Source organism: Papio anubis, chromosome 9 (genome assembly GCF_008728515.1).
Source record: "Papio anubis isolate 15944 chromosome 9, Panubis1.0, whole genome shotgun sequence".
Lineage (NCBI taxonomy): Eukaryota > Metazoa > Chordata > Mammalia > Primates > Cercopithecidae > Papio > Papio anubis.
This window is the reverse complement of record NC_044984.1, coordinates 117322373-117350352: the sequence shown is the minus strand read 5'-3', so window position 1 is coordinate 117350352 and position 27980 is coordinate 117322373. Positions and strand designations below refer to the sequence as shown.

The 27980-nt window shown below is 50.5% G+C and overlaps 1 protein-coding gene across 7 annotated transcripts in view; it reads left to right on the top strand.

Moving 5' to 3' along the window:
• Nucleotides 1-27148, top strand: part of ABCB9 (ATP binding cassette subfamily B member 9) — a 54799-nt gene extending 27651 nt beyond the window's left edge. The window contains exons 9-14 of one of the 7 annotated variants that reach the window (XM_021923095.2): nt 412-540; nt 2775-2963; nt 3489-3662; nt 8684-8843; nt 12079-12215; nt 26890-27145. In XM_021923095.2, coding sequence (XP_021778787.1) covers nt 412-540; nt 2775-2963; nt 3489-3662; nt 8684-8843; nt 12079-12215; nt 26890-26976 — 876 coding nt within the window. In that variant the 3' untranslated portion in view covers nt 26977-27145. Of the gene's footprint in view, nt 1-411; nt 541-2774; nt 2964-3488; nt 3663-8683; nt 8844-12078; nt 12216-14487; nt 14967-16033; nt 17224-26889 lie in introns of those variants that run through there. The other 6 variants (XM_017946295.3, XM_021923094.2, XM_021923097.2 and 3 more) reach the window with 6 other exon arrangements.
• Nucleotides 27149-27980: the final 832 nt, after the last annotated feature.

The following is a 27980-nucleotide window of genomic DNA, read 5'->3' as shown; positions in this document are numbered from 1 at the left end:
CTTCACGGAACCCCGCTGGGGGAGGAAACACAGAGTTCGCTGTGTGACCTTAGCCAGGGCACTTGCCCTCTCCGAGTCATGCTCTTCCCCATGAGGAGGATGAATAGCTCCCGTGTGGCCAAGCTGAGGAGCCTGGGGGTGGCATGTGTGTGCCAGGGGCTCACAAAGAAAGCCTTGTTCTGTGGCCAAACCCACAGCCTGCTCCAGCTGGAGGCCTCTGTAGGGAAATGCTCGGGGCAGGGGCGGGCCTGAGTGACAAGCCTTGGAAGGCACCCCTGCCAATGGCTGGCATTTCAGTTTGTGGCTGAGTCTGCCCTCACCTCCCCCTGCAGCCTGGGATGGGGCAGGGAATGGGGGATAGTGGGGGATCTAAAGTCCCCCCGACCCATATCCCCTCTCCCTCTGCCCCAGCTCACACTGCTGGTGGTCCAGGTCAGCATCCTCTACTACGGGGGCCACCTTGTCATCTCGGGCCAGATGACCAGCGGCAACCTCATCGCCTTCATCATCTACGAGTTTGTCCTGGGAGATTGTATGGAGGTGAGGGGCCAGTACTTCCAGGGATCCAGAGAGAAGGGAGGGGTGTGGGGAAGAAGGATCTTAACGGGGTGGTGGGGCTCTGGGGGCTCTGAGCAATGTGGTATTTCTCCCTAAGGTAAGTAGGGGAGACAGCACGATCATGTCAAGAATAATACTAGGCAGGGCGTGGTGGCTCAGGCCTAGAATCCCAGAACTTTGGGAGGCGGAGGCAGGTGGATCACTTGAGGTCAGGAGTTCGAGACTGGACTCAAGTGATCTTCCCACCTTAGCCACTTGAGTAGCTGGGGTTATAGGCACCCGCCACCACACCCAACATGCCACCACACCTAGCTAATTTTTTTTTTTTGAGACAGAGTCTTGCTCTGTCCCCCAGGCTGGAGTATAGTGGTACAATCTCAGCTCACTGCAACCTCTGCCTCCGGTTTCAAGCTGTTCTCCTGCCTCACCCTCCCCAGTAGCTGGGACTACAGGCACACACCACCATGCCCAGCTAATTTTTGTACTCTTAGTAGAGAGGGGTTTTCACCATGTTGGCCAGGCTGATCTCGAACTTCTGACCTCAAATGATCCTCCTGCCTCGGCCTCCCAAAGTGCTGGGATTACAGGCCCCGTGCCCGACCAGCTCTGGGGTTTTGAGTGTTTACTACCAGCTGTTGTCTTCACAGCAACAGGACACAGGTGCTGATATCACCCCCATATCACCAGTGAGGACATTCAGCACCTAAGAGCCTCAGGAGACAGACGGGCCTGGATTCAAATCCTGGCCCTGCCACTTCTAGGCTGTGTGACCTGGGCCAAGTTACTTGAGCCCTCTGTGCCTGAGTTTCCTCATCAGTAAAAAGAGAGATAATGTTAGAACCTGCCTCCTAACATACAGAGCATGCTTGGCCGGGTACAGTGGCCCACACCTGTAATCCCAGCACTTGGGAGGCTGAGGCAGGCGGATTCCTTGAGCTCAGAAGTTTGAGAGCAGCCTGGGCAACATGGCGCAACCCCATTTCTGCTGAAAATACAAAAAATTAACTGGGCGTGGTGGTGGCTCATGCCTGTGGTCCCAGCTATTCGGGAGGCTGAGGTTGGAGAATCGCTTGAACTCAGGAGGCAGAAGTTGCAGTGAGCAAGATCGCACCACTGCACTCCAGCCTGGGCAACAGAGTGAGACCCTCCTCTCAAAAACATAAATACATAAAAGCAGAATGCTCAAGAAAATGGGCCGTGGCCGGGCGCGGTGGCTCAAGCCTGTAATCCCAGCACTTTGGGAGGCCGAGATGGGCGGATCACAAGGTCAGGAGATCAAGACCATCCTGGCTAACACAGTGAAACCCCGTCTCTACTAAAAAATACAAAAATCTAGCCGGGCGAGGTGGCGGGCGCCTGTAGTCCCAGCTACTCGGGAGGCTGAGGCAGGAGAACGGCGTAAACCTGGGAGGCGGAGCTTGCAGTGAGCTGAGATCCGGCCACTGCACTCCAGCCTGGGCGACAGAGGGAGACTCCGCCTAAAAAAAAAAAAAAAAAGAAAAGAAAATGGGCCGTTATTGTGATTTACATTCATATTCTATGTATTTTTACCCAAGGAGAATATATTTATAGTACACATTAAGACCCATTTTGAAAATTGAAATCAAGCCAGGTCTGGTGGCTCATGCCTGTAATCCCAGCACTTTGGGAGGGTGAGGTGGGAGGATCACTTAAGGTCAGGAGTTTGAGACCAGCCTGGCCAACATGGTGAAACCCTGTCTCTACTAAAAATACAAATACTAGCTGGGTGTGGTGGCGAGCACCTGTAGTCCCAGCTACTCTGGAGGCTGAGGCAGGAGAATCACTTGACTTGGGAGGTGGAGGGTGCAGTGAGCCAAGATTGCACCAGTGCACTCCAGCCTGGGCGACAGAGTGAGACTCCATCTCAAAAAAAAAAAAAGCTGTGTTATGACAATTGAGAGACCAAGGCTGGATTCCCGCTGTGCCACACCCCTGCCGGTTCCTGTGCTTCCATCTGCTCCTGTCGGGATGATAGCACCTACTCGGCTGGATGGCTGGGAGAGTGCTGGTGACGCTGCTGTCCTCACCTCCCCTAACTGTCGTTATCTAATGCAACAGTGAGTGGTCACTGGCCTCCTGCACCTCCCCACCAGAACTCTTTGCTTTCTCTGTACCCGCCTCATCTCTCTACTAGCAGGGGTGGGTGCTAGGAGTCGGGTGTCAGTGGGACAGGAATGCGTGTCTCCTCTCCCCAGTCCGTGGGCTCCGTCTACAGTGGCCTGATGCAGGGAGTGGGGGCTGCTGAGAAGGTGTTCGAGTTCATCGACCGGCAGCCAACCATGGTGCACGATGGCAGCTTGGCCCCCGACCACCTGGAGGGCCGGGTGGACTTTGAGAACGTGACCTTCACCTACCGCACTCGGCCCCACACCCAGGTCCTGCAGGTGAGGGCACGGCTTGAGGCCTGCCAGAATCAGCCTTTCCGTCACCCCATTTCTCATGCACCTCCTATACCCCAGGCTGTGGCAGTGCAGCTGGGAATATGTCAGGCAAGATCCTTGCCCTCCAGGAGTTTTGGGCTCCAGTTGGGGAAGACAGATACTTAACAGAATGATTCCAGATAATAAGTGCTAGAAAGAAAATAGATCAGGGTGCTGTGGTAGGGATGGTCCATGGGAATGGTGATAACAGTCAAGAAGGGGTTCTCGGAGGAGGTGACATTTGAGGTGAGACCTCATCAGAGGGCTCCCGGCAGAGAGAACATTCCAGACAGAGGAAACAGCAAATCTAAAGGTGCTTCCAAGTCCTAGTGTCCTAGAAAGGAGAACGTTTAGGGGCCAGCAGTGTCCAAGCGAGGCAGAGGCACATGGGGTGGGCTGGGAAGGGCACCCACCTGTGTTGAAGGCCAGGGCATCCAGTCCTGGGACCTGAGCCAATGACCCCACACTGTGCCTGTGTGTTCTTTGCAGAATGTCTCCTTCAGCCTGTGCCCCGGCAAGGTGACGGCCCTGGTGGGGCCCTCGGGCAGTGGGAAGAGCTCCTGCGTCAACATCCTAGAGAACTTCTACCCCCTGGAGGGAGGCCGCGTGCTGCTGGACGGCAAGCCCATCAGCGCCTACGACCACAAGTACTTGCACCGTGTGGTATGTGGATGGGCCTGGGCCACACTCCTCTGCCCTTTCTGTGTCTGTCTGTCTTGTGAGCTGTAACAGGTGCAGAAGAGGGCACTAAAGATAAATGGACAGTTCAAAGAATTATCACCAATTACAGCGCCCTCCTAGAGAAAGAGAACATTCTTGGCCGGGCGCAGTGGCTCACACCTGTAATCCCAGCACTTTGGGAAGCTGAGGCTGGAGGATTCCTTGAGGCCAGCCTGGACAATATAGTGAGACTCCGTCTCTATTAAAAAAGAAAAAAAGGGCAGGTGTGATGGCCCACACCTGTAATCCCAGCACTTTGGGAGGCTGAGGCAGGTGGATTGCTTGAGCTCGAGAGTTCAAGACCAGCCTGGCCAACATGGCGAAACCCCATCTCTACTAAAAATAGAAAAATTAGCCGGGTGTGGTGGCACATGCCTATAATCTCAGCTACTCGGGAGGTTGAGGCACGAGAGTCACTTGAACCCAGGAGGTAGAGGTTGCAATGAGCTGAGATTGGGCCACTGCACTGCAGTCTGGGCAACAGAATGAGACTCTGTCTCAAGGGAAAAAAAAAAAGAAATAGAACATTCTGGCACTCCAGAAGCCTCCTCCTCCCCCTGCCATGTGTCCCTTCTCTTCCCCCAAGAAGTAATGTCCTGACTTTTAGAGTCTTCATGTTCTTGCTTTTCCCTGGTTCTGCCATCTCTGTGTGCACCCTCGAACAGCAGAGCTCTGGGCTGCCTGCTTGGAACTTCATCTGGGTAGAATCCTGATTGGTGTGTGGATTAGCTTGTGTCTTGTGTCTCCCACTCGACATTGTGAGTCATCCAGGTTGAGGCTGGGGACAGAGTTCGTTCATTTTCATTGCTGGGTACAAATGTCTATCACAATTATTTATGCATGCTGGATATTTGGGTTGCTTCCCTTTTTTTTTTTTTGAGATGGAGTCTTGCTCTGTTGCCCAAGCTGGAGTGCAGTGGTGCAGTCTCAGCTCACTACAGCCTCTGCGCTCCCGGGTTCAAGCTATTCTCCTATCTCAGCCTACCTACTAGCTGGGATTATAGGAGTGCGCCACCATGCCTGACTAATTTTTGTATTTTTTTTTTTTTTGAGACGGAGTCTTGCTCTGTGCCCCAGGCTGGAGTCCAGTGGCGCGATCTCGGCTCACTGCAAGCTCCGCCCCCCCGGGTTCACGCCATTCTCCTGCCTCAGCCTCCCAAGTAGCTGGGACTACAGGCGCCCACCATCTCGCCCGGCTAATTTTCTTGTATTTTTAGTAGAGACGGGGTTTCACCGTGTTAGCCAGGATGGTCTCGATCTCCTGACCTCGTGATCCGCCCGTCTCGGCCTCCCAAAGTGCTGGGATTACAGGCTTGAGCCACCGCGCCCGGCCTAATTTTTGTATTTTTAATACAGACAGGGTTTCACCGTGTTTCCCAGGCTGGTCTCAAACCCTTGAACTTAGGTGATCAGCCTGCCTTGGCCTCCCAAAGTGCTGGGATTGCAGGCATGAGCCACCACACCTGGCTGGGTTGTTTCCCTTTATATTTTATTTTATTTTATTTTATTTTATTTTATTTTATTTATTTAGTTATTATTTATTATTATTTTTTTTTTGAGATGGAGTCTCGCTCTGTCACCCAGGCTGGAGTGCAGTGGCATGATCTCGGCTCACTGCAAGCTCTGCCTCCCGGGTTCAAGCCATTCTCCTGCCTCAGCCTCCTGAGTAGCTGGGACCACAGGTGCCCGCCATACCCGCCTGGCTAATTTTTTGTATTTTTAGTGGAGACGGGGTTTCGCCATGTTAGCCAGGATGGTCTCAATCTCCTGACCTCGTGATCCACACTCCTCGGCCTCCCAAAGTGCTGAGACTACAGGCATGAGCCACCACGCCTGGCCTATTTTTATTTTTTTGAGACAGGGTCTCCCTCTGTTGCCCAGGCTGGAGTGCAGTGGCACAGTCACAACTCACTGCAGCCTCAGAGTCCTGTGCTCAAGCCATCTTCCCACCTCAACCTCCCAAGTAGCTGGGACTGCAGGCACATGCCACCATGCCCAGCTAATTTTATTTTTTTTGTAGACATATGGTCTCACCATGTTGCCCAGGCTGATCTCAAACACCTGGCCTCAAGTGATCCTCCTACCTTAGCCTCCCAAAGTGCTGGGATGACAGGTGTGAGCCTCTGTACCTGGCCTGTTTTTCAGTTTTTTTTTTGTTTTGTTTTACCATTACTAAAAATACCAATGTGGGATATGGACAATTTTGTCTATGTTTTCTGGTGTACATGAGTATGTTCTCCCAAGGTATAATCCTAAGAGTAGAAAGCTTGGTGATAGTGGATGTACATCCCCAGCTGCAGTAGTTTCTGCCACAACAGCTATCCCCAGGTGGTTATACCAATTTATATTTTACAATTTACATTCTACCAGCAGTGAAGGAGAGTGTCAGCTGTTCCACATTTAGGTCATCTCCAGTACTCAAAATAGGCTATTCATGACTGTACAGTTTTTAGTAATCCTTTCAGGAAAGGAACCGTAACACCTGTCCCTGTGCTGGCCTAAGAGCAGGGATGCCCTGGATGGTTGCTCAGGTTGTGCACTGTCCAAGAAATATAAACTATTAAGGGAGCACCATTTACATCATCAATATAAATCATGTGAAAGCCTGGGTGTTGGCACAGAGATTCCAGAACTCCTAGCCAAGTTCTAGATGGTGGTGAGGGCCATGGGTTGTGAAATCTGCCCACACCATGTGCATGTAACCAGAGGTAGATTGTTGTGAAGTGGTACCAAGTGGGGGGCCACCAGGCTGCTGCTCACCCAAGTTTTAGAAGAGGCCCCTGGGTAGAGCTGTTCACACTTTGCAATAGGTACCACACTTCAATTCTCAGACACCTAGCATTATCAGTCCTGAATTTTTGCTAACTGGTGAGAATGTAGTGGTAGCTTATTGTGGTTTTTTGCGTTTTCCTGATTACCGAAGATATTAAACACCTTTTCATATATTTATTGGCCATTTGGTTTTCCTCCTTCATGAATAGCCTCTCTTAATTATTTATTTATGTACTTTTGCTTTCTTTTCTTTTTTTTTTTTTTAAGATGGAGTCTCGTTCTGTGGCCCAGGCTGGAGTGCTGTGGCGTGATCTCGACTCACTGCAACCTCTTCCTCCTGGGTTCAAGCAATTCTCCTGCCTTAGCCTCCCAAGTAGCTGGGACTACAGGCACATACCACCACACCTGGCTAATTTTTTGTATTTTTAGTAGAGACAAGGTTTTACCATGTTGGCCAGGCTGGTCTCGAACTCCTGACCTCAAGTGATACACACACCTCAGCCTCCCAAAGTGCTGGGAGTAAGCTATGGTGCCTGGCCTATTTATGTACTTTTTGTTTGAGATAGGACCTCGCTCTGTCACCCAGGCTGGAATTTGGTGGTGTGATCATGGTTCACTGTAGCCACGACCTCCTGGGCTCCAGCAATCCTCCCACATCAGCACATCAGCCTCCTGAGGGACTATAGGTGCACACCACCACATCTGGTCAACTTTTTTTTTTTTCCAAGATGGAGTTTTGCTCTTGTTGCCTAGGCCAGAGTACAATGGCACGATCTCCACTCACCACAACCTCTGCCTCATGGGTTCAAGCGATTCTCCTGCTGCATCCTCCCGAGTAGCTGGGATTACAGGCATGCGCCACCACACCTGGCTAATTTTGTGTTTTTAGTAGAGGCGGGGTTTCTCCATGTTGGTCGGGCTAGTCTGGAACTCTTGACCTCAGATGATCTTCCCACCTTGGCCTCCCAAAGTGCTAGGATTATGGGCATGAGCCACTGTGCACACCTGGCCAATTTTTTAATTATTGAGACGGGCTCTCACTATGTTGCCCAGGCTAATCTCAAACTCCTGGGCTCAAGCCATCCTCCCACCTTAGCCTCCCAAAGTGCTGGGGTTACAGGTGTGAACCACCATACCTGGCCTCTAAATTTAAATTTAAAAATGTTAATTTCCGTAAACATAAAACAATAAAATGCTACAAGCAAATCATATTCTCATAGTTATAATGAATCTTGTAACTAAGACATGAGTGTCCCCCTCTACCTTACCTTTTGAGTTCCAACACATGGAGGTAACCAGTGTTAACAGTTTAGTAAATACCCTTTTCAGTGTGTTTCCTATCTTTATAGAAATATATCAGTATGTGAAGGCACATGCTGATAATTTTTTTAAACAAAAATAGAATCATGCTGTGTATATGTACCTATTGCAATTCAGTTTTAAGGATGCGCTGTCACTATTTAACCAATCCCCACTTATGGACACCTAGATTGTTTCTTTTTAATTTAATTAATTAACTAGTTATTTTTTGCTACTTACCGTGTTGCAATGATATCTTCCATACTATGTTTTTTTTTCATTTTGTAGATATGGGGTCTTGCTGTGTTGCCCAAGCTGGTCTTGAACCCCTAGACTAAAGAAGTTCTCCTGCCTCTGCCTCCCTAAGTGCTGGGATTACAGGCATAAGCCACCAAACCTGGCCATACTATTATTTTTGCAGGCCCAGGTTCCTGAAACTGGAATCTAGAGATGATAGCTCCTTTAAATTGTTCTCTTAGAGGGGAGGGGACCACCGCCTGGGCAGTCTGTGACCTGGAGCCCTGCTGTGGCCTCTTGCTTCCTGAGATGGGCAAACTCATTCAGAGCAACATTCTATACTCTATTCCTCTTTCTTTTTTTCCAGGACAGGGATGGCCAGTGAGCTTTCTCTTGGAGGTCAGGGAACTTGGCTTATCCCAGAGCAGCAAATGTAGCAGGCCCCGTTTGCTGATTAGGGGAGGGTGAGGGCTTGTGGGTACAGGCAGGAGTCGCTGTTGGGGAAGAAGAGAAGCAGCTCAGTGTAGTCACTGGGCCCTGATCAGGTTTCAGGCCTGAGACTGCTGGCGTCTCCAGGCCCCAGGCAGCAAGGCTGCTGGGGGCAGCTGGGTGAACACATTCCTGGCCTTTCATGCCCCGTGCTTCCTCCTCCCCAGATCTCCCTGGTGAGCCAGGAGCCCGTGCTGTTCGCCCGCTCCATCACAGACAACATCTCCTATGGCCTGCCCACTGTGCCCTTCGAGATGGTGGTGGAGGCCGCACAGAAGGCCAATGCCCACGGCTTCATCATGGAACTCCAGGACGGCTACAGCACAGGTGTGGAGCTGGGGGTGGCCCCTCTCCTGGGCCCACAGGGTCACCCTCAGGGACATAACCTTCTTGAGGGTTAAGGACTGCCCTCTGCTACCTGCTCTCTTTTTGTGAAGATGGGGTCCCGCTACGTTACCCAGGCTAGACTCGACCTCCTGGGCTCAAGCAATCTTCCTGCAATCCCCAAAGGGCTGGGATTACAGGCATGAGCCACTGTGCTCTGACTCACCAAAGTATGTACTAACTAAATTATTACAGAAGCCCATACACTGGAATATTATGCTGCTGGGAAAAAGAGGAAGTAGAAGGAGGAGGAGGAGGTGGAGGCAGAGGAGGAGGCAGCTCTCCATATATCAGTATAGAAAGGTCACTGAGATATGATGCTAAGTGAAAAGAGCCAGGTGCAGAGTATAACGAGCTGTTGATTTTTCCTATTAAAGGATCAGGGAGATAAAAATAACATGTTCATATTTGCATAAAGAAACTCGATAAGGACGTGTAAGCAACTAATGAAAGAAGTTTTGGTGGGAGCAGGAGGGAACTGAAGAAAGGACTTAAACTTTTCATTATTTATAGTTTTTTGTTTTTTGTTTTTTTTTTGAGATGGAGTCTTGCTCTGTCACCCAGGCTAGAGTGCAGTGGAGTGATCTCGGCTCACTGCAGGCTCCACCTCCCGGGTTCACACCATTCTCCTGCCTCAGCCTCCCGAGTAGCTGGGACTACAGGTGCCCGCCACCAAGCCTGGCTAATTTTTTTGTATTTTTAGTAGAGATGGGGTTTCACCATATTAGCCAGGATGGTCTCGATCTCCTGACCGCATGATCCGCCCACCTCAGTTTCCCAAAGTGCTGGGATTACAGGCATGAGCCACCATGCCCGACTTATTTATAGTTTTATATAGTTTTAGAATTTTTTTTTTTTTTTGAGGCAGGGTCTTGCTCTGTCACTCAGGTGGGAGTGCAGTGGCGTGATCACGGCTCATTGCACCCTCAACCTCTTGGGCTCGAGCTATCCTCCTGCCCCATTTTTTATTTTTGTTGTAGAGATGGGGTCTTGCTATGTTTCCCGGGCTGGTCTCAAACTCCTGGGCTCATGCAATCCTCCTGCCTCCCAAAGTGCTGGGATTACAGGCATGAGCCATTGTGCCCAGCCTATATTTTTAGATTTTTGAATCACACGAATAGCCCCTTTTCAATAATTAAATATATACAATGTATAGGGGGGATTGGGGAGATGTTGATCAAAAGATAAAAATTTTCATTTAGGAATAAGGTCAAGAGACCTGTTGACTATAGTTTTTTGTTTGTTTGTTTGTTTGTTTGTTTGTTTGTTTTTGAGACAGTCTCACTCTGTCGCCCAGGCTGGAGTGTAGTGAAGCAATCTCACCTCACTGCAACCTCTGCCTCCCAGGTTCAAGCCATTCTCCTGCCTCAGCCTCCCGAGTAGCTGGGATTACAAGTGCCCGCCACCACGCCTGGCTAATTTTTTTTGTATTATTAGTAGAGACGGAGTTTCACCATGTCGGCCAGGCTGGTCTCGAACTCCTGACCTCAGGTGATCCGCCCGCCTCGGCCTCCCAAATTGGTGGGATTTCAGGTGTGAGCCAACATGCCTGGCCAGCTATAGTTAATAACAGTGTACTGTGTACTTGAAAATAGCTAAGAGAGTAGATTTTAAGTGTTCCCTCTAAAAATAAGTGATAAATATGTGAGACAATGCATATGTTAACTGGCTTGATTTAGCCATTCCACAGTATATATGTATTTCAGAGCATCACATTGTACACCATTAAATATGAACTATTTTTACTTGTCAATTTAAAATAATTTCTAAATAAAAATATACTAAATATACTATTTTTTAAAAAGTTACCTAATTAATATGAACTTAAGTGGTTCTAATTAATTTATATAATAAATATTTTAAAATAATGTTTTAGAATTAAACAGAGGTGGTAGTTATGCAACACTGTGAATGCACTAAATGTCACTGGATTATTCACTTTTTTTTTGAGATGGAGTCCCGCTCTGTCACTCAGGCTGGAGTGCAGTAGCGCGATCTCAGCTCACGGCAACCTCTGCCTCCTGGGTTCAAGTGATTCTCTTGCCTCAGCCTCCCGAGTAGCTGAGATTACAAGCATGTGCCACCACACCTGGCTAATTTTTTGTATTTTTAGTAGAGACAGGGTTTCGCCATGTTAGCCAGGATGGTCTCGATCTCCTGACCTTGTGATCTGCCCGCCTCAGCCTCCCAAAGTGCTGGGATTGCAAGCGTGAGCTACTGTGCCCAGCCCAGATTATTCACTTTACAATGGTTATGTTTATGTTATGTCAGTTTTATCTCAATGAAAGCAAAATGAAATAATAAAGAGCTGGTGGCATGTCCAGGTGCAGTGGCTCACGCCTGTAATCCCAGCACTTTGGAGGCCAAGGCAAGAGGATCGCTTGAGGCCAGGGGTTTGAGAACAGCTTGGGCAGTGTAGTGAGACCCCACCTCTATAGAAAAATATTTTAAGTTAACCAGGTGTGGTGGCATGCACCTGTATTCTCAGTTACTCAGAAGGCTGAGGCTGGAGGATTGCTTGAACCAAGAAGTTTGAGGCTACAGTAAGCAATGATTCACTACTGCACTCTAGCATGGGTGAGAGAGTGAGACCCTGTCTCTAAAATAATAATAATTTATTGACTCCATTTCCTGTTGATGGACATTTGAGTCTATTTGTTTTATTTTTTGCAATAACAGTGCTGTGAGTCATGCGTGACCTGTGTCTATATTGTTGTGCATGGGAGGAAGTTGGTCCATGGGGAAAACTGGTCCAGGTGGGCTTGCTGGGCCATAGGCCGCACATCTGTGGTGAATACACACAACCTTTGCACTGCACAGACTCAGACCCAGGGTGATGGCTGCAGCTCTTCAAGCCATGGGACTTGCTCCAACTCCCCTTCTCCAGGAGGATGGGTGAGGGCCTGTCTCCCCGCAGCCTCACCTGCACTGTGTACTGTCAGATGTTTGGGTTTCTGCCAAATGAATGGGTGAAAATTGGTAACTTGGTATCAATTCACATGTAGGCTTAATCTGCATGCCCCTGATGAGTTGGGTGAGGGGAACATCATTTCATGAGCTTTCAAGCTGTGGGTTCCAGCCGGCCCTTTGCACAGCTGCAGGGCAGGGCCCCTCACTCTTCCCCAGGGCTGCCCGGCCTCACCTGTTGCTAAACTGTCTCTGTGTCTCCACCATACAGAGACAGGGGAGAAGGGTGCCCAGCTGTCAGGTGGCCAGAAGCAGCGGGTGGCCATGGCCCGGGCTCTGGTTCGGAACCCCCCGGTCCTCATCCTGGATGAAGCCACCAGCGCTTTGGATGCCGAGAGCGAGTATCTGGTGAGTCACAGGGCGGTGGGCAATGCCGGGGCAGGAGCGGCTCCAGGCGGCCAGAGCCCCCATCACCCTGCAGATGGGTGCTGAGAAGAGACGGGCCCCAGAAGCTCTCCCAGGCTGTCAGCCTCCTGGGCTGGTGAATTCCTGGTGTTGAGAGTGGGGAACCAGGAGCCACTCTGGGCCCAGCCTTCAGGCTCCAGGCAGAGCTGTATGGTGTGGGGCGAGAGAAGGAATCAGAATGGGGAGACCTGGGTCATGAGCGGTGGCTCACGCCTGTAATCCCAGCACTTTGGGAGGCCAAAGCAGGTGGATCACCTCAGGTCAGGAGTTGGAGACCAGGCTGGCCAACATGGTGAAACCACGTCTCTACTAGAAATACAAAAACTAGCCAGGCGTGGTAGCACATACCTGTAATCCCAGCTACTTGGGAGGCTGAGGCAGGAGAATTGCTTGAACCTGGGAGGTGGAGGTTGCAGTGAGCCGAGATCGTGCCACTGCACTCCAGCCTGGGCGACAGAGCCAGACTCCATCTGGCTCAAACAAACAAACACAAACAAAACAGGCACGGTATGGTGGCTCACGCCTGTAATCCCAGCACTTTGGGAGGCCAAGGCAGGCGGATCACTTGAGGTCTGAAGTTCGAGACCAGCCTGGTCAACATGGTAAAACCCTGTCTCTACTAAAAATACAAAAATTAGCTGGGCATGGTGGTGTATGCCTGTAACCCCAGCTACTCAGGAGGCTGAGGCAGGAGAATCACTTGAACCCGGGAGATGGAGGTTGCAGTGAGCTGAGATTGTGCCACTACACTCTAGCCTGGGTGACAGAGTGAGACTCCATCTCAAAAAAAAAAAAAAAAAAAGCCTGGGTGCAGTGGTTCACACCTATAATCCCAGCACTTTGGGAGGCTGAGGCGGGCGGATCACCTGAGGTCAGGAGTTCAAGACCAGCCGGGACAACATGGTGAAACCCCATCTCTACTAAAAATACAAAAGTCAGCCAGGTGTGGTGGTGGGTGCCTGTAATCCTAGCTACTTGGGAGACTGAGACAGGAGAATAGCTGGAACCTGGGAAGCAGAGGTTGCAGTGAGCCAAGATTGTACCATTGCACTGCAGCCTTGGCAACAGAGCGAGACTCCGTCTCAAAAAACAAACAAACAAACAAAAACAAAAAACAGAATGGGGAGACCTGGACTAGCAGCTCCGTCCTGCAGTTTATAACCGTGTGACCTCAAGCTAGTGCTTCCCCTCTGAGTTTCATTCTCACTGGTCAGGTGGGCCCAGTCATGTATTTGTAGATGGCTAGCAATCTCAGTCTATCCGCAGATTGATGCACTTATTACACAGAGAGTTCCTGAGCTCTTTCCAGGCACCAGGCACCGTTCTGGGGTTATCGTGGTAGGCTGACCAGACCAAGACCCTTGTCCCCACGGTGTTTCCATTCCAGTGGGGAAGGCAGATAAGAAACAAGGAATGCCAGGCGTGGTGGCTCACGCCTGTAATCCCAGCACTTCAGGAGGCCGAGGCCAGCAGATCACGAGGTCAGGTGTTCGAGACCAGCCTGGTCAACATGGTGAAACCCCATCTCTACTAAAAATACAAAAATTAGCTGGGTGTGGTGGCGGGCACCTGTAATCCCAGCTACTTGGGAGGCTGAGGAAGGAAAATGGCTTGAACCCAGGAGGTGGAGTTTGCGGTGAGCCGAGATCACACCACTGCACTCCAGCCTGGGCGACAGAGCAAGACTTCGTCTCAAAAAAAAAAAGGAAACAAGCATGCATTCACCCCGTGGCCTGTGCTACGAAGCAAATGAAACAGTCTTGGGGCACCAGGAGACTGGGAGGGGACACCGTTGTCAAAGATGAGCACAACTGGCCGCCAGTAGAAGTCATAGAAACAGATTTTATGCAGTGACTCCTGACAGTGGGAAAGGAGCCGTGTGCCATCCCAATTTGGTGGTGACAGGCATTTTAAAGGGAGAATGAGGGGGTAGAGAGCGGAGCAGGAAGAGGCCCCCAGGAAAAATAAAAGCAAGCCCAGGGGACAGCCAGGAGGCCACCTGTGTCTAGCTGTCCATTTCAAGGGCATGGCTTTCAGGTCCTTAAGAGAGACACTTCTGAGATACAGGAGATCACATACACATCTCAGAGGGACAGAGGAAGGAGTCACAGTTGTAAGTTAGTAAACACTCCAAGAAAAAGAGGTTGGGGCCAGTCAGCAGGTATTGACTAAAACACAGCAAATTCTCCTTGCCAAGCTGAGCTTTCTCACACAGGCACTTGAATGGGGGCTGTGGTCATCCCAGGGATACGGCTTTCTGCTGCTAGAAGCCATACTAGAGTTTGGTTACTTGGCACAGCGGTTTGGATGGAGTCACCATGTGCCAAGAGTTCTGTGGTTCTCACCGTTAGAACCAAGGCCATCAGGTGCCATCTGAGCTGAGACATGAAAGAAAAGAAGTCAGTGGTGGAGAGTTCTGGAGGTAAGAACGTGCCAGGAGGAAGGGTCAGCAGGTGCAAAGGCCCAGAGTGGGGAATGAGCTTGGCAAGTTCAAAGCCTTAAGGTCAGTGTGGCTGGTGGGTGGGTATTGAATGGAGAGGGGTGAGGACAAAGTCGCAGGGAGGCAAACTCCTCGGCCTCTAGTACGGAGTTTGGATTGTTTGTAAAAATTAATAGGCTTTATTTTTGTTGTTGTTGGTTTTTTTTGTTTTGAGACAGGGCCTCACTCCGTCACCCAGGCTGGTGTGCAGTGGCACAATCACAGTTCTCCCGGGCTCAAGTGATGCTCCCATCTCCCAGCCTCCTAAGTAGCTGGGACTACAGCAGCATGCCACCACACACAGCTAAATTTTTGTATTTTTTGTAGAGATGGGGTTTCGCCATGTTGCCCAGGCTGGTCTCAAACTCCTGAGCTCAAGGGATCCACCTGCCTTGGCCTCCCAAAGTGCTGGGATTAAAGGTGTGAGCCACTGCTTCCAGTGGCTTTATTTTTTAGAGCGGTTTTAGGTTTAAAAAAAATTAAACAGAGGCTGGGTGTAGTGGCTCACACCTATAATCCTGGCACTTTAGGAGGCCAGTGTGGGAGGATGGCTTGGGGCCAGGAGTTCAAGACCAGCCTGGGTAACATAGTGGGACACCTGTCTCTACAAAAGAATACAAAAATTAGCTGGGCATGATGGTGCATGCCTGTGGTCCCAGCTACTTGGAAGGCTGAGGCAGGAGGATTCCTTGAGGCCAGGAGGTTGAGGATGCAGTGAGCCGTGATCACGCCATTGCACGCCAGCCTGGGCCACAGAGAGAGACCCTGTCTCAAAAAGAAAAGAAAAAGGAGGGAGGCTGGTCACTTGAGGTCAGGAGTTCGAGACCAGCTTGGCCAACATAGCGAAACCCCACCTCTACTAAAAATACAAAACAAAATTAGCTGGGCATGATGGTGTGTACCTGTAATCCCCCAGCTACTTGGGAGGCTGAGGCATGAAAATCAATTGAACCCACGAGGCAGAGGTAGCAGTGAGCTGAGATCGCACCACTGCACTCCAGTCTGGGTGACAGCAAGACTTAGTCAAAAAAAAAAAAAAAACGTTGGGGAAGGGAGGGGCCAGAAGACTACAGGGCCAGGGTAGGGCTGATCCCTCATTCACCAGGTGCCTCCCTGTGTCTGGCCCTGGGCTGTCTCCCTTTAAGAAAAACCCAGGAAGCTGGCCATCCTTTATGAACTGAGCCTCAAAGAGGTTAAGCCTCAGCCCATAGGCGGTGGCATGGAGCGCGGTTGCGGGTGGGGCATCTGTGCCATGCAAGCCAGGTCCCCACTGTCCCCGCAGATCCAGCAGGCCATCCACGGCAACCTGCAGAAGCACACGGTACTCATCATCGCGCACCGGCTGAGCACTGTGGAGCACGCGCACCTCATTGTGGTGCTGGACAAGGGCCGCGTAGTGCAGCAGGGCACCCACCAGCAGCTGCTGGCCCAGGGTGGCCTCTATGCCAAGCTGGTGCAGCGGCAGATGCTGGGGCTTGAGCCCGCCGTGGACTTCACAGCTGGCCACAAGGAGCCTGCAGCTAACGGCAGTCACAAGGCCTGATGGGGGGCCCCTGCTTCTCCCGGTGGGGCAGAGGCCCCGGTGCCTGCCTGGCAGATGTGCCCATGGAGGCCCCCGGTGGCCCCCAGCTGCCCTCCAAGCCCAGGCCTCCAGCACTGGAGGGCGACCTGCCATGTCCCATGGATCACCGCTTCCTGCATCTTGCCCCTGGTCCCCGCCCCATTCCCAGGGCACTCCCTACCCCTGCTGCCCTGAGCCAACGCCTTCACGGACCTCCCCAGCCTCCTAAGCAAAGGTAGAGCTGCCTTTTTAAACCTAGATCTTACCAGGGTTTTTACTGCTTGGTTTGAGGCACCCCAGTCAACTCCTAGATTTCAAACACCTTTTTCTAATTGGGAGTAATGGCGGGCACATTCACCAAGATGTTCTAGAAACTTCTGAGCCAGGAGTGAATGGCCCTTACTTAGTAGCCTGGGGGATGTCAAGAGACTAGGCCTCTCCTCTTTACCCCTCCAGAGAAGGGGCTTCCCTGTCCCAGAGGGAGACACAGGGAACGGGATTTTCCGTCTCTCCCTCTTGCCAGCTCTGTGAGTCCGGCCAGGGCGGGTGGGGAGCGTGGAGGGCATCTGTCTACCATCGCCCGCTGCCAATCTAAGCCAGTCTCACTGTGAACCACACTAAACCTCGACTGGGGGAGTGAGGGGCTGGCCAGGTCTGGCGGGGCCTCAGGGGTGCCCCCAGCCTGGCACCCGGCGCTTTCGCCCCTCGTCCACCCACCCCTGGCTGGCAGCCTCCCTCCCCACACCTGCCCCTGCGCTCTGCTGTCTGGAGGCCATGTGGATGTTCATGAGATGTGTTCTCTTCTCTCTTTGGTGGATGGGATGGTGGCAAAGCCCAGGGTCTGACTTTGCCAGAGGTTGCAACATGTTGGGAGAACCCAGTCAATAAAGTGTACTACCTCTTACCCCTAACCTCTGACTTCTCCTTGGGCCAACTGCCTCATTGCCCAGTTAGGTTTTTCTACCAGACCACAGCTCTCCTCTCAGCCCTCTCTGGTGGAGTTGCAGAGAGACTTTGGGTGGTCCAGGGCCTCCTCCTGTGTCTGGGAGCCCCATCTGCACTCCTCCCATCCCAGGGTCTCTGGTGCAGACATTCCTGTCTGCCTGTCTCCACGGGGATTGTGCAGGGGAATAGAGACGTTGCCTCGAAATCCCAGGGGCCTCTGTTCTTCCCGTGACAGCTGAACTGAGGCCCAGCAAATGCCACCTGTTCTTTTCCATCGGGGTCCAGGCACCCAACACCCACCCCAATCCATGCAGCAAAGAAATATTACCCCGCAGAACAGCTCGATCCGCAGGGAGGTTTGGGCCCGGACACGGGAAGACCCCTGCGGCGGTTATTGTTACTTGCTGAATTGTGAAGAAGTCTGGGTCGCAGGGGGAGGGCTCTGTGCCAACTGGTAGAGTAGTATTTCAATTTATTTTTTCTTTTTTTTTTTGAGACAGAGCCTTGCTCTGTCACCCAGGCTGGAGTGCAGTGGCACAATCTTGGCTTACTACAACCTCCACCTCCCAAGTTCAAGCAATTCTCCTGCCTCAGCCTCCTGAGTAACTGGGACTACAGGCACCCATCACCACACCTGGCTCATTTTTGTATTTTTAGTAAAGACGGGTTTCACTTTGTGGGCCAGGCTGGTCTCGAACTCAGATGACCTGCCCACCTCGGCCTCCCAAAGTGCTGGAATTATAGGCGTGAGTCACCATGCCCGGCCAGCCTTGCCTTTCTCTTATAAAAGCACTTGTCATTGGATTTAGAGGCCACCTAGAGAGTCTGGGCTAATCTCCTCTAGAGGTCCTTAACTCAATTGCATCTGCAAAGACCCTTTTTTCCAAATATGGTCACTTTACAGATTCAGGGGTTTGACAAGGGAAGCTTTTGGGGCCACCACTCAGCCTGCTACAGAGGGGAACTTGCAATTGGTTGAAGGTAACCTCAGGACTTCCTTTTCGATTTTAGGAAGCAGAGGGGGTTAAGTTTTCAGAGACTTAGCATATCTTCAGATGTTTCCAGAGAAGTTGGAAATTCCAGTTTTCATGTGAGATCAGCTGTTTTTTATGTATTGGCTCAAATTATTTTGACAAAACCAAGGACAACACGGCACAGGTGTAGGGGTGCTCTCCAGCCTGCGGGTCTCTATTTTACAGCATCAGTGTTGGATATTCATGTTCTGCAAAGTCCCTCCCAAGCAGCTGGCCCCAGCCCAGCCCCGTTCCAGTCTGAGCTCCTCTCCCATCTGCCCGTCTCTTCTCATCCCTCCACTTTCAGGCTGAGAAGTCCAAATTCTTCTCCCTCTCCTATGGAGTCAGCTCCAGCGCCTTGATTTGTAAACCCACACCCAAAAGTGTGCCATAGGCAGACAAAAGAACCTTCCAGAGACTGAACTAGCTTCTTTTTAGGAGATACATAGGAGTTTTAGAAAAGTAATGTTTAGGCCAGGTGCGGTGGCTCATGCCTGTAATCCCAGCACTTTGGGAGGCCGAGGTGGGTGGATCACGAGGTCAGGAGTTCAAGACCAGCCTGGCCAACATGGTGAAACCCTGTCTCTACTAAAAATAACAAAAATTAGCTAGGCGTGGTGGCGCACTCCTTTAGTCCCAGCTACTCGGGAGGCTGAGGCAGGAGAATTGCTTGAATCCAGGAGGCAGAGGTTGCAGTGAGCTGAGATCGCCGTCACTACACTCCATCATGGGTGACAGAGCGATTCTGTCTCAAAAAAAAAAAAAAAGTTTAATTTTGAAATAATTTTAGATTTACAGAAAAGTCACAAGACAATACAGAAAGTTCCCTATGGCCCGCCCCTCACAGTTTCCTCTTGTCTTAAAATCCCACGGTACTGGGGTATATTTGTCACAACTAGGAAACCAACACAGCATGTCACTATCAGTGAAACTGCAAGCTGTATTTGTGTGTCACTAGTTTTCTCACTAATGTCCTCTTTCTGTTCCAGGGTCCCACATTACATTTAAGATAGGAGTGTTTTTTTGTTGTTGTTTGTTTGTTTGTTTGTTTGTTTTAGAGGCAGGTTCTTGCTCTATTGCCCAGACTGGAATGCAGAGGTGCTGTCACGGCTCACTATAGCCCCAACCTTCTGGGCTCAAGTGATCCTCCCACCTCAGCCTTCAGAGTAGCTGGGGCTACAGGTGAACATCACCATGCCCAGCTAATTCTTTTTTTGTTTGTTTGTTTGTAGAGACAGGGCCTTGCTCTGTTGAACAGGCTGGTCTCAAACTCCTGGCCTCAAACAATCCTCCCACCTTGGCCTCACAAAGTGTTGAGCTTATAGGTGTGAGCCACCACACCCGGCCAGAGATCTAATGTTTTCTTTTGTTTGTTTTATTGTGGTGGGGTGTTTTGTTTTGTTTTTGAGACAGGATCTCTCTCTGTCATCCAGGCTGGCGTGCAGTGGCACAATCTTAGCTCACTGCAACCTCTGCCTCCCTGGTTCAAGCAATTATCCTGCCTCAGCCTTTTGAGTAGCTGGTACTACAGGCGCCTGCTACCATACCCAGCTAATTTTTTTGTATTTTTAGTACAGACAGTGTTTCACCATGTTGGCCAGGCTGGTCTCGAACTCCTGGCTTCAAGTAACCCACCTGCCTCAGCCTCCCAAAGTGCTGAGATTTAGGTGTGAGCCACTGCGCCCATCCTCATGTTTTTAAAATTGTTTTTACTGCAGCAACATGCAGATGATATAAAACTTATCATTCGTGACATCTAGTACATTTATGATGTTGTGTAACCATCATTGTTATCCATTTCCAGGACATTTTCATCACCCTAACACAAAACCCTATACCCATTAACAGCCACTCCCCAATTCTTCCTCCACACAGCCCCTGGCTGCCAGCAATCTAAAATCTGGCTCTGCAGATTGGCCCCTCTGGCCTTTTCATGTACATGGAACCCCATACTATGTGGCCTTTCATGTCTGGCTTCTCTCATCATGTGTGCAAGGTCCAACCATGCTGTGGCATGAATCAGCACTTTATTCCTTTTTATGGCTGAATAATATCCTATTGCATGGCTAGGCCACATTTTGTTTATCCGTTCATCCGTTGGTAGATATCTGGGCTGTTTCCACGTTTGGGCTATTGTGAATAGTGCTGCTGGGAACATTCATGTTTTGTTGTTGTTGACAGGAGTCTCACTCTGTCGCCCAGGCTGGAGTGCAGTGGTGCGATCTCAGCTCATTGCAAGCTCCGCCTCCCAGGTTCACGCTATTCTCCTGCCTCAGCCTCCCGAGTAGCTGGGATTACAGGTGTGAGCCACCGCGCCTGGCCCAACATTCATGTTTTTTTTGTGGGAGTTTGCTTTTGCCTCTCTTGGGTAGATGCCTGGGAGTGGAATTGCTGGGTCCCGTGAGAACTCTATGCTCAACGTTTTGAGGAACTGCCAGACTGTCTTCCACAGCAGCTGCACCATTTTGCATTCCCACCAACAATCCACAAGGGTTGCAATTTCCCCCACGTCCTCACCAACACTTGTTATTTTCTGGTTTTGATTTTGTTTTTAATTATCACCATCCAGGGCTGGGAATGGTGGCTTGCACCCGTAATCCCAGCACTTTGGGAGGCTGAGGCAGGCAGATTGCTTGAGCCCAGGAGTTCAAGACCAGCCTGGGCAACGTGGTGAAACCTCATCTCTACTAAAAAATCCAAAAACTAGCCGGGCATGGTAGCACACACCTGTGGTCTCAGCTGTTAATGAAGCTGAAGTGGGAGGATTGCTGGAACCCGGGAGGTGGAGGTTGTGGTGAGCTGATATCATGCCACTGCACTGCAGCCTGGGTGACAGAGTGAGACCCTGTTTCAAAAACAAACAATAAAAAATTGTCACCATCCTGGTGGGTGTGGAGGGTTATGACTTTTAAAGCTGACTTTTTTCTGTTACAATTTAGCAAATGTCACTGTCCTCCTTCTGTCCCACACAGTGTGCTAGGTAAACCAGGAGAAAGTCATTGCAGTCGAGGGCTTTGGGGACAGCACAGTTGGCCAGAGAGACAGACGAGGAAACAAGCAGGGATGAGAGAGAATGAAGAGGAGCACAGCGCTCCAGGACTGGGTTAGTCCTGGTGCCCGAACTTAGTTTACTCTGTCATTGTTTCTTTCCCACATTAGATTTTGTCTTGGTCACTGCTGTATTCCCCAGTGCCTAGAACAGTGGCTGACACATAGTATGTACTCAGTAAACAGCCATTAAAGAAACGTTTGAGCTGGCCGGGCGCGGTGGCTCAAGCCTGTAATCCCAGCACTTTGGGAGGCTGAGACGGGCGGATCACGAGGTCAGGAGATCGAGACCATCCTGGCTAACCCGGTGAAACCCCGTCTCTACTAAAAAATACAAAAAACTAGCTGGGCGAGGTGGCGGGCGCCTGTAGTCCCAGCTACTCGGGAGGCTGGGGCGGGAGAATGGTGTGAACCTCGGGAGGCGGAGCTTGCAGTGAGCTGAGATCCGGCCACTGTACTCCAGCCTGGGCGACAGAGCGAGACTCCGTCTCAAAAAAAAAAAAAAAAAAAAAAAAAAGAAATGTTTGAGCTGAGCATAGAGGTCCATGCCTGTAATTCCAGCTACTCAGGAGGCTTAAGTGGGAGGATCGCTTGAGTCCACGAGTTTGAGGCTGCCGTGAGCTATGATCGTGCCACTGCACTGCAGCCTGGGCAACAGAGCGTGACTCTGTCTCTACAAAACTTGAAAAAGAAAGGGATGACTGAACTCTTGGACACACCATAACACAGTGTGAAAACAATGAATACAGTCCAATCACCTCAGTTAACAGACAGGGAAACTGAGGCCCAGAGAAAAGAAATGACTGCGGGGTTATAAATGTATTCAGCAGAATGGCTGAGGCTGTAACCCAGGTCCCCAGACTCCCTGCTGTTGCCTTTGTCTGGAGAGTGTATTTCAGTTTCCAACTTGCCAGGGCTAAAGACAACCCCGATCCCAGGAAGACAGCAGCCCAAGTCAATGGCTGAGGCAGCTGCTGGGCCATGAGAGGTCCCTGAGGTGCCTTGGGGTCCTAGGAGCCCACAGGGACCCTGGTTATGACTTCAGGATGAAGATGTGCACAAAGAAGCTTGCGGGGCAGAGCCCCTTCCCCATGCCCCCTGCTGTCTGCTGCAGCTCCCCTGTCAACTGGACTGGTCTGTGTCAACTTTACCCCATGTCAGCAGGTTCAAAAGCCACGCCTGAGAAAACAGAAACAGCACAGAGGAGGGCTAAGCCCAATGACCCTGGCTCTTCAGGGTTTTGTTCCAGACCTATTGGGGTCATAAATCCCTTTGGAAATTTATGAAAATTCTAGAAACTCTCCCTAGAAAAATACCCATACACATAAAGCATTGTATGCAATTTGTGGGAAACATGGTATTTTACAATTCCTCTGTAAGGGGGCCCTGAGTTAAGGACCATTGCTCCACTGGGATTAACAATTAAGAATTTAAGAATTAACCAATAAGAAGTATTGGTGTGGGCCGGGCGCGGTGGCTCAAGCCTGTAATCCCAGCACTTTGGGAGGCCGAGGCAGGTGGATCACGAGGTCAGGAGATCGAGACTATCCTGGCTAACATGGTGAAACCCCGTCTCTACTAAAAATACAAAAAATTAGCCGGGCGCGGTGGCGGGCGCCTGTAGTCCCAGCTACTTGGGAGGCTGAGGCGGGAGAATGGCGTGAACCCGGGAGGCGGAGCTTGCAGTGAACAGCCTGGGAGACACAGTGAGACTCCGTCTCAAAAAAAAAAAAAAAAAGAAGAAGTATTGGTGTGGCCGGGCGTGGTGGCTCACGCCTGTAATCCCAGCACTTTGGGAGGCCGAGGCAGGTGGATCACGAGGTCAGGAGATTGAGACCACGGTGAAACCCCGTCTCTACTAAAAATACAAAAAAAACTAGCCTGGCATGGTGGCGGGCACCTGTAGTCCCAGCTACTCGGGAGGCTGAGGCAGGAGAATGGCGTGAACCCGGGAGGTGGAGCTTGCAGTGAGCGGAGATCGCGCCACTGCACTCCAGCCTGGGTGACAGAGCGAGACTCCGTCTCAAAAAAAAAAAGTATTGGCGTAAGGCAGGACACAGTGGTGCACGCCTGTAGTTTCAGCTACTCAGGAGGCTGAAGCGGGAGGATTGCTTGAGCCTGGGAGGTTGAGGCAGCAGTGAGCCATGATTGCGCCACTGCACTCCAGCCTGGGCACAGAGTGAGACCCTGTCTCAAGAAAAAAAAAAATTGCCAAGCACTGTGGCTCCCAACTGTAGTCCCAGTACTTTGGGAGGCTGAGGCAGGTGGATCACTTGAGTCTAAGAGTTAAAGACCAGCCTGGGCAACATAATAAGACCCCATCTCTACTAAAAACTTAAAAAAAAAAAAAAAAAAAAGAAGAAGAAGAAGAAAAATTAGCCAGGTGTGGTGGCATGTGCCTATAGTCTCAGCTACCCCGAAGGCTGAGGTGGGAAAATCGCTTAAGTCCAGGAGTTCGAGGCTGCAGTGAGCCCGTAATTGCGCCACTGCACTCCAGCCCGGGTGATAGAGCCCAACCTTCTCTCTAAATAAAATAATAATAGATTGGAAGGCTACACAACCAATTCGTGTTGGAGTCTGGGGATTGGAGACAAAAGCATGAAGATATGCAATACCTTACTTCTTTAAGAATAAAAATAGAGGCCGGGTGCGGTGGCTCAAGCCTGTAATCCCAGCACTTTGGGAGGCCGAGACGGGCGGATCACGAGGTCAGGAGATCAAGACCAGCCTGGCTAACACGGTGAAACCCCGTCTCTACCAAAAAATACAAAAAACTAGCCGGGCGAGGTGGCGGGCGCCTGTAGTCCCAGCTACCCGGGAGGCTGAGGCAGGAGAATGGCGGGAACCCGGGAGGCGGAGCTTGCAGTGAGCTGAGATCCGGCCACCGCACTCCAGCCTTGGCGACAGAGCGAGACTCCGTCTCAAAAAAAAAAAAAAAAAAAAAAAGAATAAAAATAGACTTGGCCGGGCACGGTGGCTCACACCTGTAATCCCAGCACTTTGGGAGGCTGAGGTGAGCGGAACACTTGAGGCCAGGAGTTCGAGACCATCTTGGCCAGCACAGCATAACCGGTCTCTACTAAAAATACAAAAATTAGCTGGGCATGGTGGCACATGCCTGTAGTCCCAGCTACTCGGTAGGCTGAGGCAGGAGAATCACTTGAACCCGGGAGGTGGAAGTTGCAGTGAGCCAAGATGGTGCCACTGCACTCCAGCCTGGACAACAGAGTGAGACTCCATCTCAAAAAAATAAAGTCCATATTTCTAAAAAAAAAAAAAAAAAAAAAAGACTCAAAGCAAAGAGCGGAAATCATTAGCAATGGCTAGTCCTGAGCGGTGGGTTCCATGTGTTTGTTTTATGGTTCTATGTACATTTCTGAATACTAGAATTTTCTTCAGGGGTGGGGGAGGGAACACTAAACAAACTAAACAAACCCTGGCATGATAAGTGCTGCTGTGTCTCAGGAAGACTTCCTGGGAGAAATGGAAAGCAGCTGTTCTGACTTCTGTTGACTGAAAATAGTTGTTAAGCCACCCAACAGCAAGCCAGTGCATCCGGCTGAGAACCTGGCCCAGACCTGAGCGGCCGGCCGGGCATCTCCACCTCCTCCCTCCCTGGCTCCCTCTATTCCCTGAGCCCAGCCTGGAACAGGGGCCTGGCATTCTAGACAGTTCCACAGAGAAGAAACTCTGGACACAGCCTTTGCTGCTGACCATTTGTTTCTGGCTCCAGGTAAGGAGCTGCTATTTCAAATAATAATATGGAAATTTTTTAAATTTTTTGTTATGGCAGAGGGAGGTCAGAAGGAGGTTAATTCTTTAATGTTTGCTTTTTGTTTTGTTTTGTTTTGAGACGGAGTCTCACTCTGTCTCCCAGGGTAGAGTGCTGTGGTGCGATCTCGGCTCACTGCAAACCCCACCTCCCACGTTCAAGCGATTCTCCTGCCTCAGCCTCCCGAGTAGCTGGGATTGCAGGCACGTGCCACCGCACCCAGCTGACTTTTGTATTTTTAATAGAGATGGGGTTTCATCATGTTGGCCAGGCTGGTCTCAAACTCCTGACCTCAGGTAATCCACCTGTCTTGCTCTCCCAAAGTTTACAGGCGTGAGCCACTGTCCCCGGCCAATATTTGCTTTTTAAATTGTGGTAAAATACACATAATATAACATTAACCATTGCATTTATTTATTATTGTTATTTTTTAGAGACAGGGTCTTGGGTCTTGCTCTGTTGCCTAGCCCGGAGTGCAGTGGTGCCATCATAGTTCGCTTCAGCCTTGAACTTCTGGGCTCAAGTGATCCTCCTGCCTCAGGCTCCTAAATAGCTGGGACCACAGGCCTGTGCCACCATGCCTGGCTAATTTTTAGATTTTCTGTAGAGACAGGGTTGTCGTTATGTTGCCCAGTCTGATCTTACACTCCTAGTTTCAAGCGATCCTTCTGCTTCAGCCTCCCAAAGTGCTGGGATTACAGATGTGCCCCATCACACCCAACAAACCATTTTAAATCGCATGATCCAAAGGCATTAAGCAGACTCCCAGTGTTTCCTTTGACATTTAGCTAGCGTATTTATTATCTCCTTTGATCTGAACGACCAGCCTGCAGATATCAGAACCGAGATGGATTGATGATGATGATGATGATAACTATTCAGGTATAAAACATTTTCAGTGCAGCAAACACGAGTCTATGCACCTTATGTGATTTTTTTGTCTTTTGAAGATAGAGGTCTCACTCTGTTGCCCAGGCTGGAGTGCAGTGGTACGATGTTACCTCACTGCAACATCTGCCTCCCAGATTCCAGCGAGCTTCCCACCTCACCCTCCCAAGTAGCTGGGACTACAGGCATGTGCCATCATGCCTGGCTATTTTTTTTTTTTTTTTTGTAGAAACGGGGTTTCACCATGTCACCCAGGCTGGTCTCAAACTCCTGACCTCAAGTGATCCTCCCAGCTTGGCCTCCCAAAGTACTGGGATTACAAACGTGAGCCACTGTGCCTGGCCCACTTTATGTGACTTTAATGCCTTCAGTCCTCACAACACATCTATGAAGCAGCTACTACGGTTAATGCCGTTTTTTTTGGGAGGCGGGTCTCGGCTCTGTCACAGACTGGAGTGCAGTGGCCGGATCTCCAGCTCGCAAGCTCCGCCTCCGGGTTCGCCATTCTCCTGCCTCAGCCGGGCGAGGTGGCTGGCGCCTGTAGTCCCAGCTACTCGGGAGGCTAGTTTTTTGTATTTTTTAGTAGAGACGGGGTTTCACCGTGTTAGCCAGGATGGTCTCGATCTCCTGACCTCGTGATCCGCCCGTCTCGGCCTCCCAAAGTGCTAGGATTACAGGCTTGAGCCACCGCGCCCGGCCTTTTTTTTTTTTCAAGAAAGAAAAATGAGGTTAAGTAACCTGCAAAAATTAAGTGGCACAGCACTGGAAACTGAACACAGGCAGCCTGAACTCTGACTGGAGCCCCTAACCTTTGCCCTAGACTAGATAAGCAGGTTTATATGCTTATCTCATCTCCACCCAAATTATTTTCCACCTTTGCCTTTTTTTTTTTTTTTTTTTTTCTTTTGCAGTTGTCAGTAAGGGCTGCCTGTTGCACCTCAGGAGCTGGGGATAGTAAAGGAGATACCTGTGCCGAGTCACTAACAGGAAAGGACTGAGAAAGAAACATCGCCAATGGTTTCCCTTTCCTGGTTTTTATTCTTTCCTCAGAGAGGAGGAGGTTGACCATTTAAACAGGTGAGTTGGCCGGGCGTGGTGGCTCATGCCTATAATCCCAGCACTTTGGGAGGCTGAGGCAGGCAGATTACTCGAGATCAGGAACTTGAGACCAGCCTGGCCAACATGGTGAAAACTTGTCTCTACTAAAAATACAAAAATCAGCTGGGTGTGGAGGCTGAGGCAGGAGAATCACTTGAACCCAGGAGGCAGAGGCTGCAGTGAGCCGAGATTGTGCCTCTGAACTCCAGCCTGGACTACAGAGTGATAAAATAAATAAATAAACAGGTGAGTCACCCGTGGGGAGGTCCTAACAGCGACCTAAGGTGACAGTGACAGTGCCTCACATTGTTACAGCTCTTTACCTTTACTACCTGAGATCAGTCATTCAGCAAGCATTTATTGAGAACCTCCGCTTACCAGGCACTGTGCTAGGTTGTAGGTCACGGTGGAGACTAATAGGCCTGAGATCACCTACATCCTACTGGGTAATAAACCCCAGATGGTGAAAAGATGGTGGCAGACAAGAGAGTGATTTGGGAGAGGGACACTGTTTGAGCCGGGGTGGTCTGGGGAGGTGATATGGGAGCTGAGCCCTGAATGACGAGGAGGTACCAGCTTTGGGTATCTAGAGGAAAGAATGATCCTGACCACAGTCTGGCACTTCTTCAAAAAGCTGAACATGGCCTGGGCACAGTGGCCCACAGTTGTAATCCCAGCACTTTGGGAGGCTGAGGCGGGAGGATTGGTTGAAGCCAGGAGTTTGAGGACAGCCTGGGCAACATAGTGGGACCCCATCGCTACAAAAATTAAAAAATTAGCCGGGCGTGGAGCACACACTGGTGGTCCCAGCTACTTGCATGGCTGAGGCAGGAGGATCCTTTGAGGTCAAGGAGGTTGAGGCTGCAACGAACCGTGATGGTGCCACTGCACTCCTGGATGACAG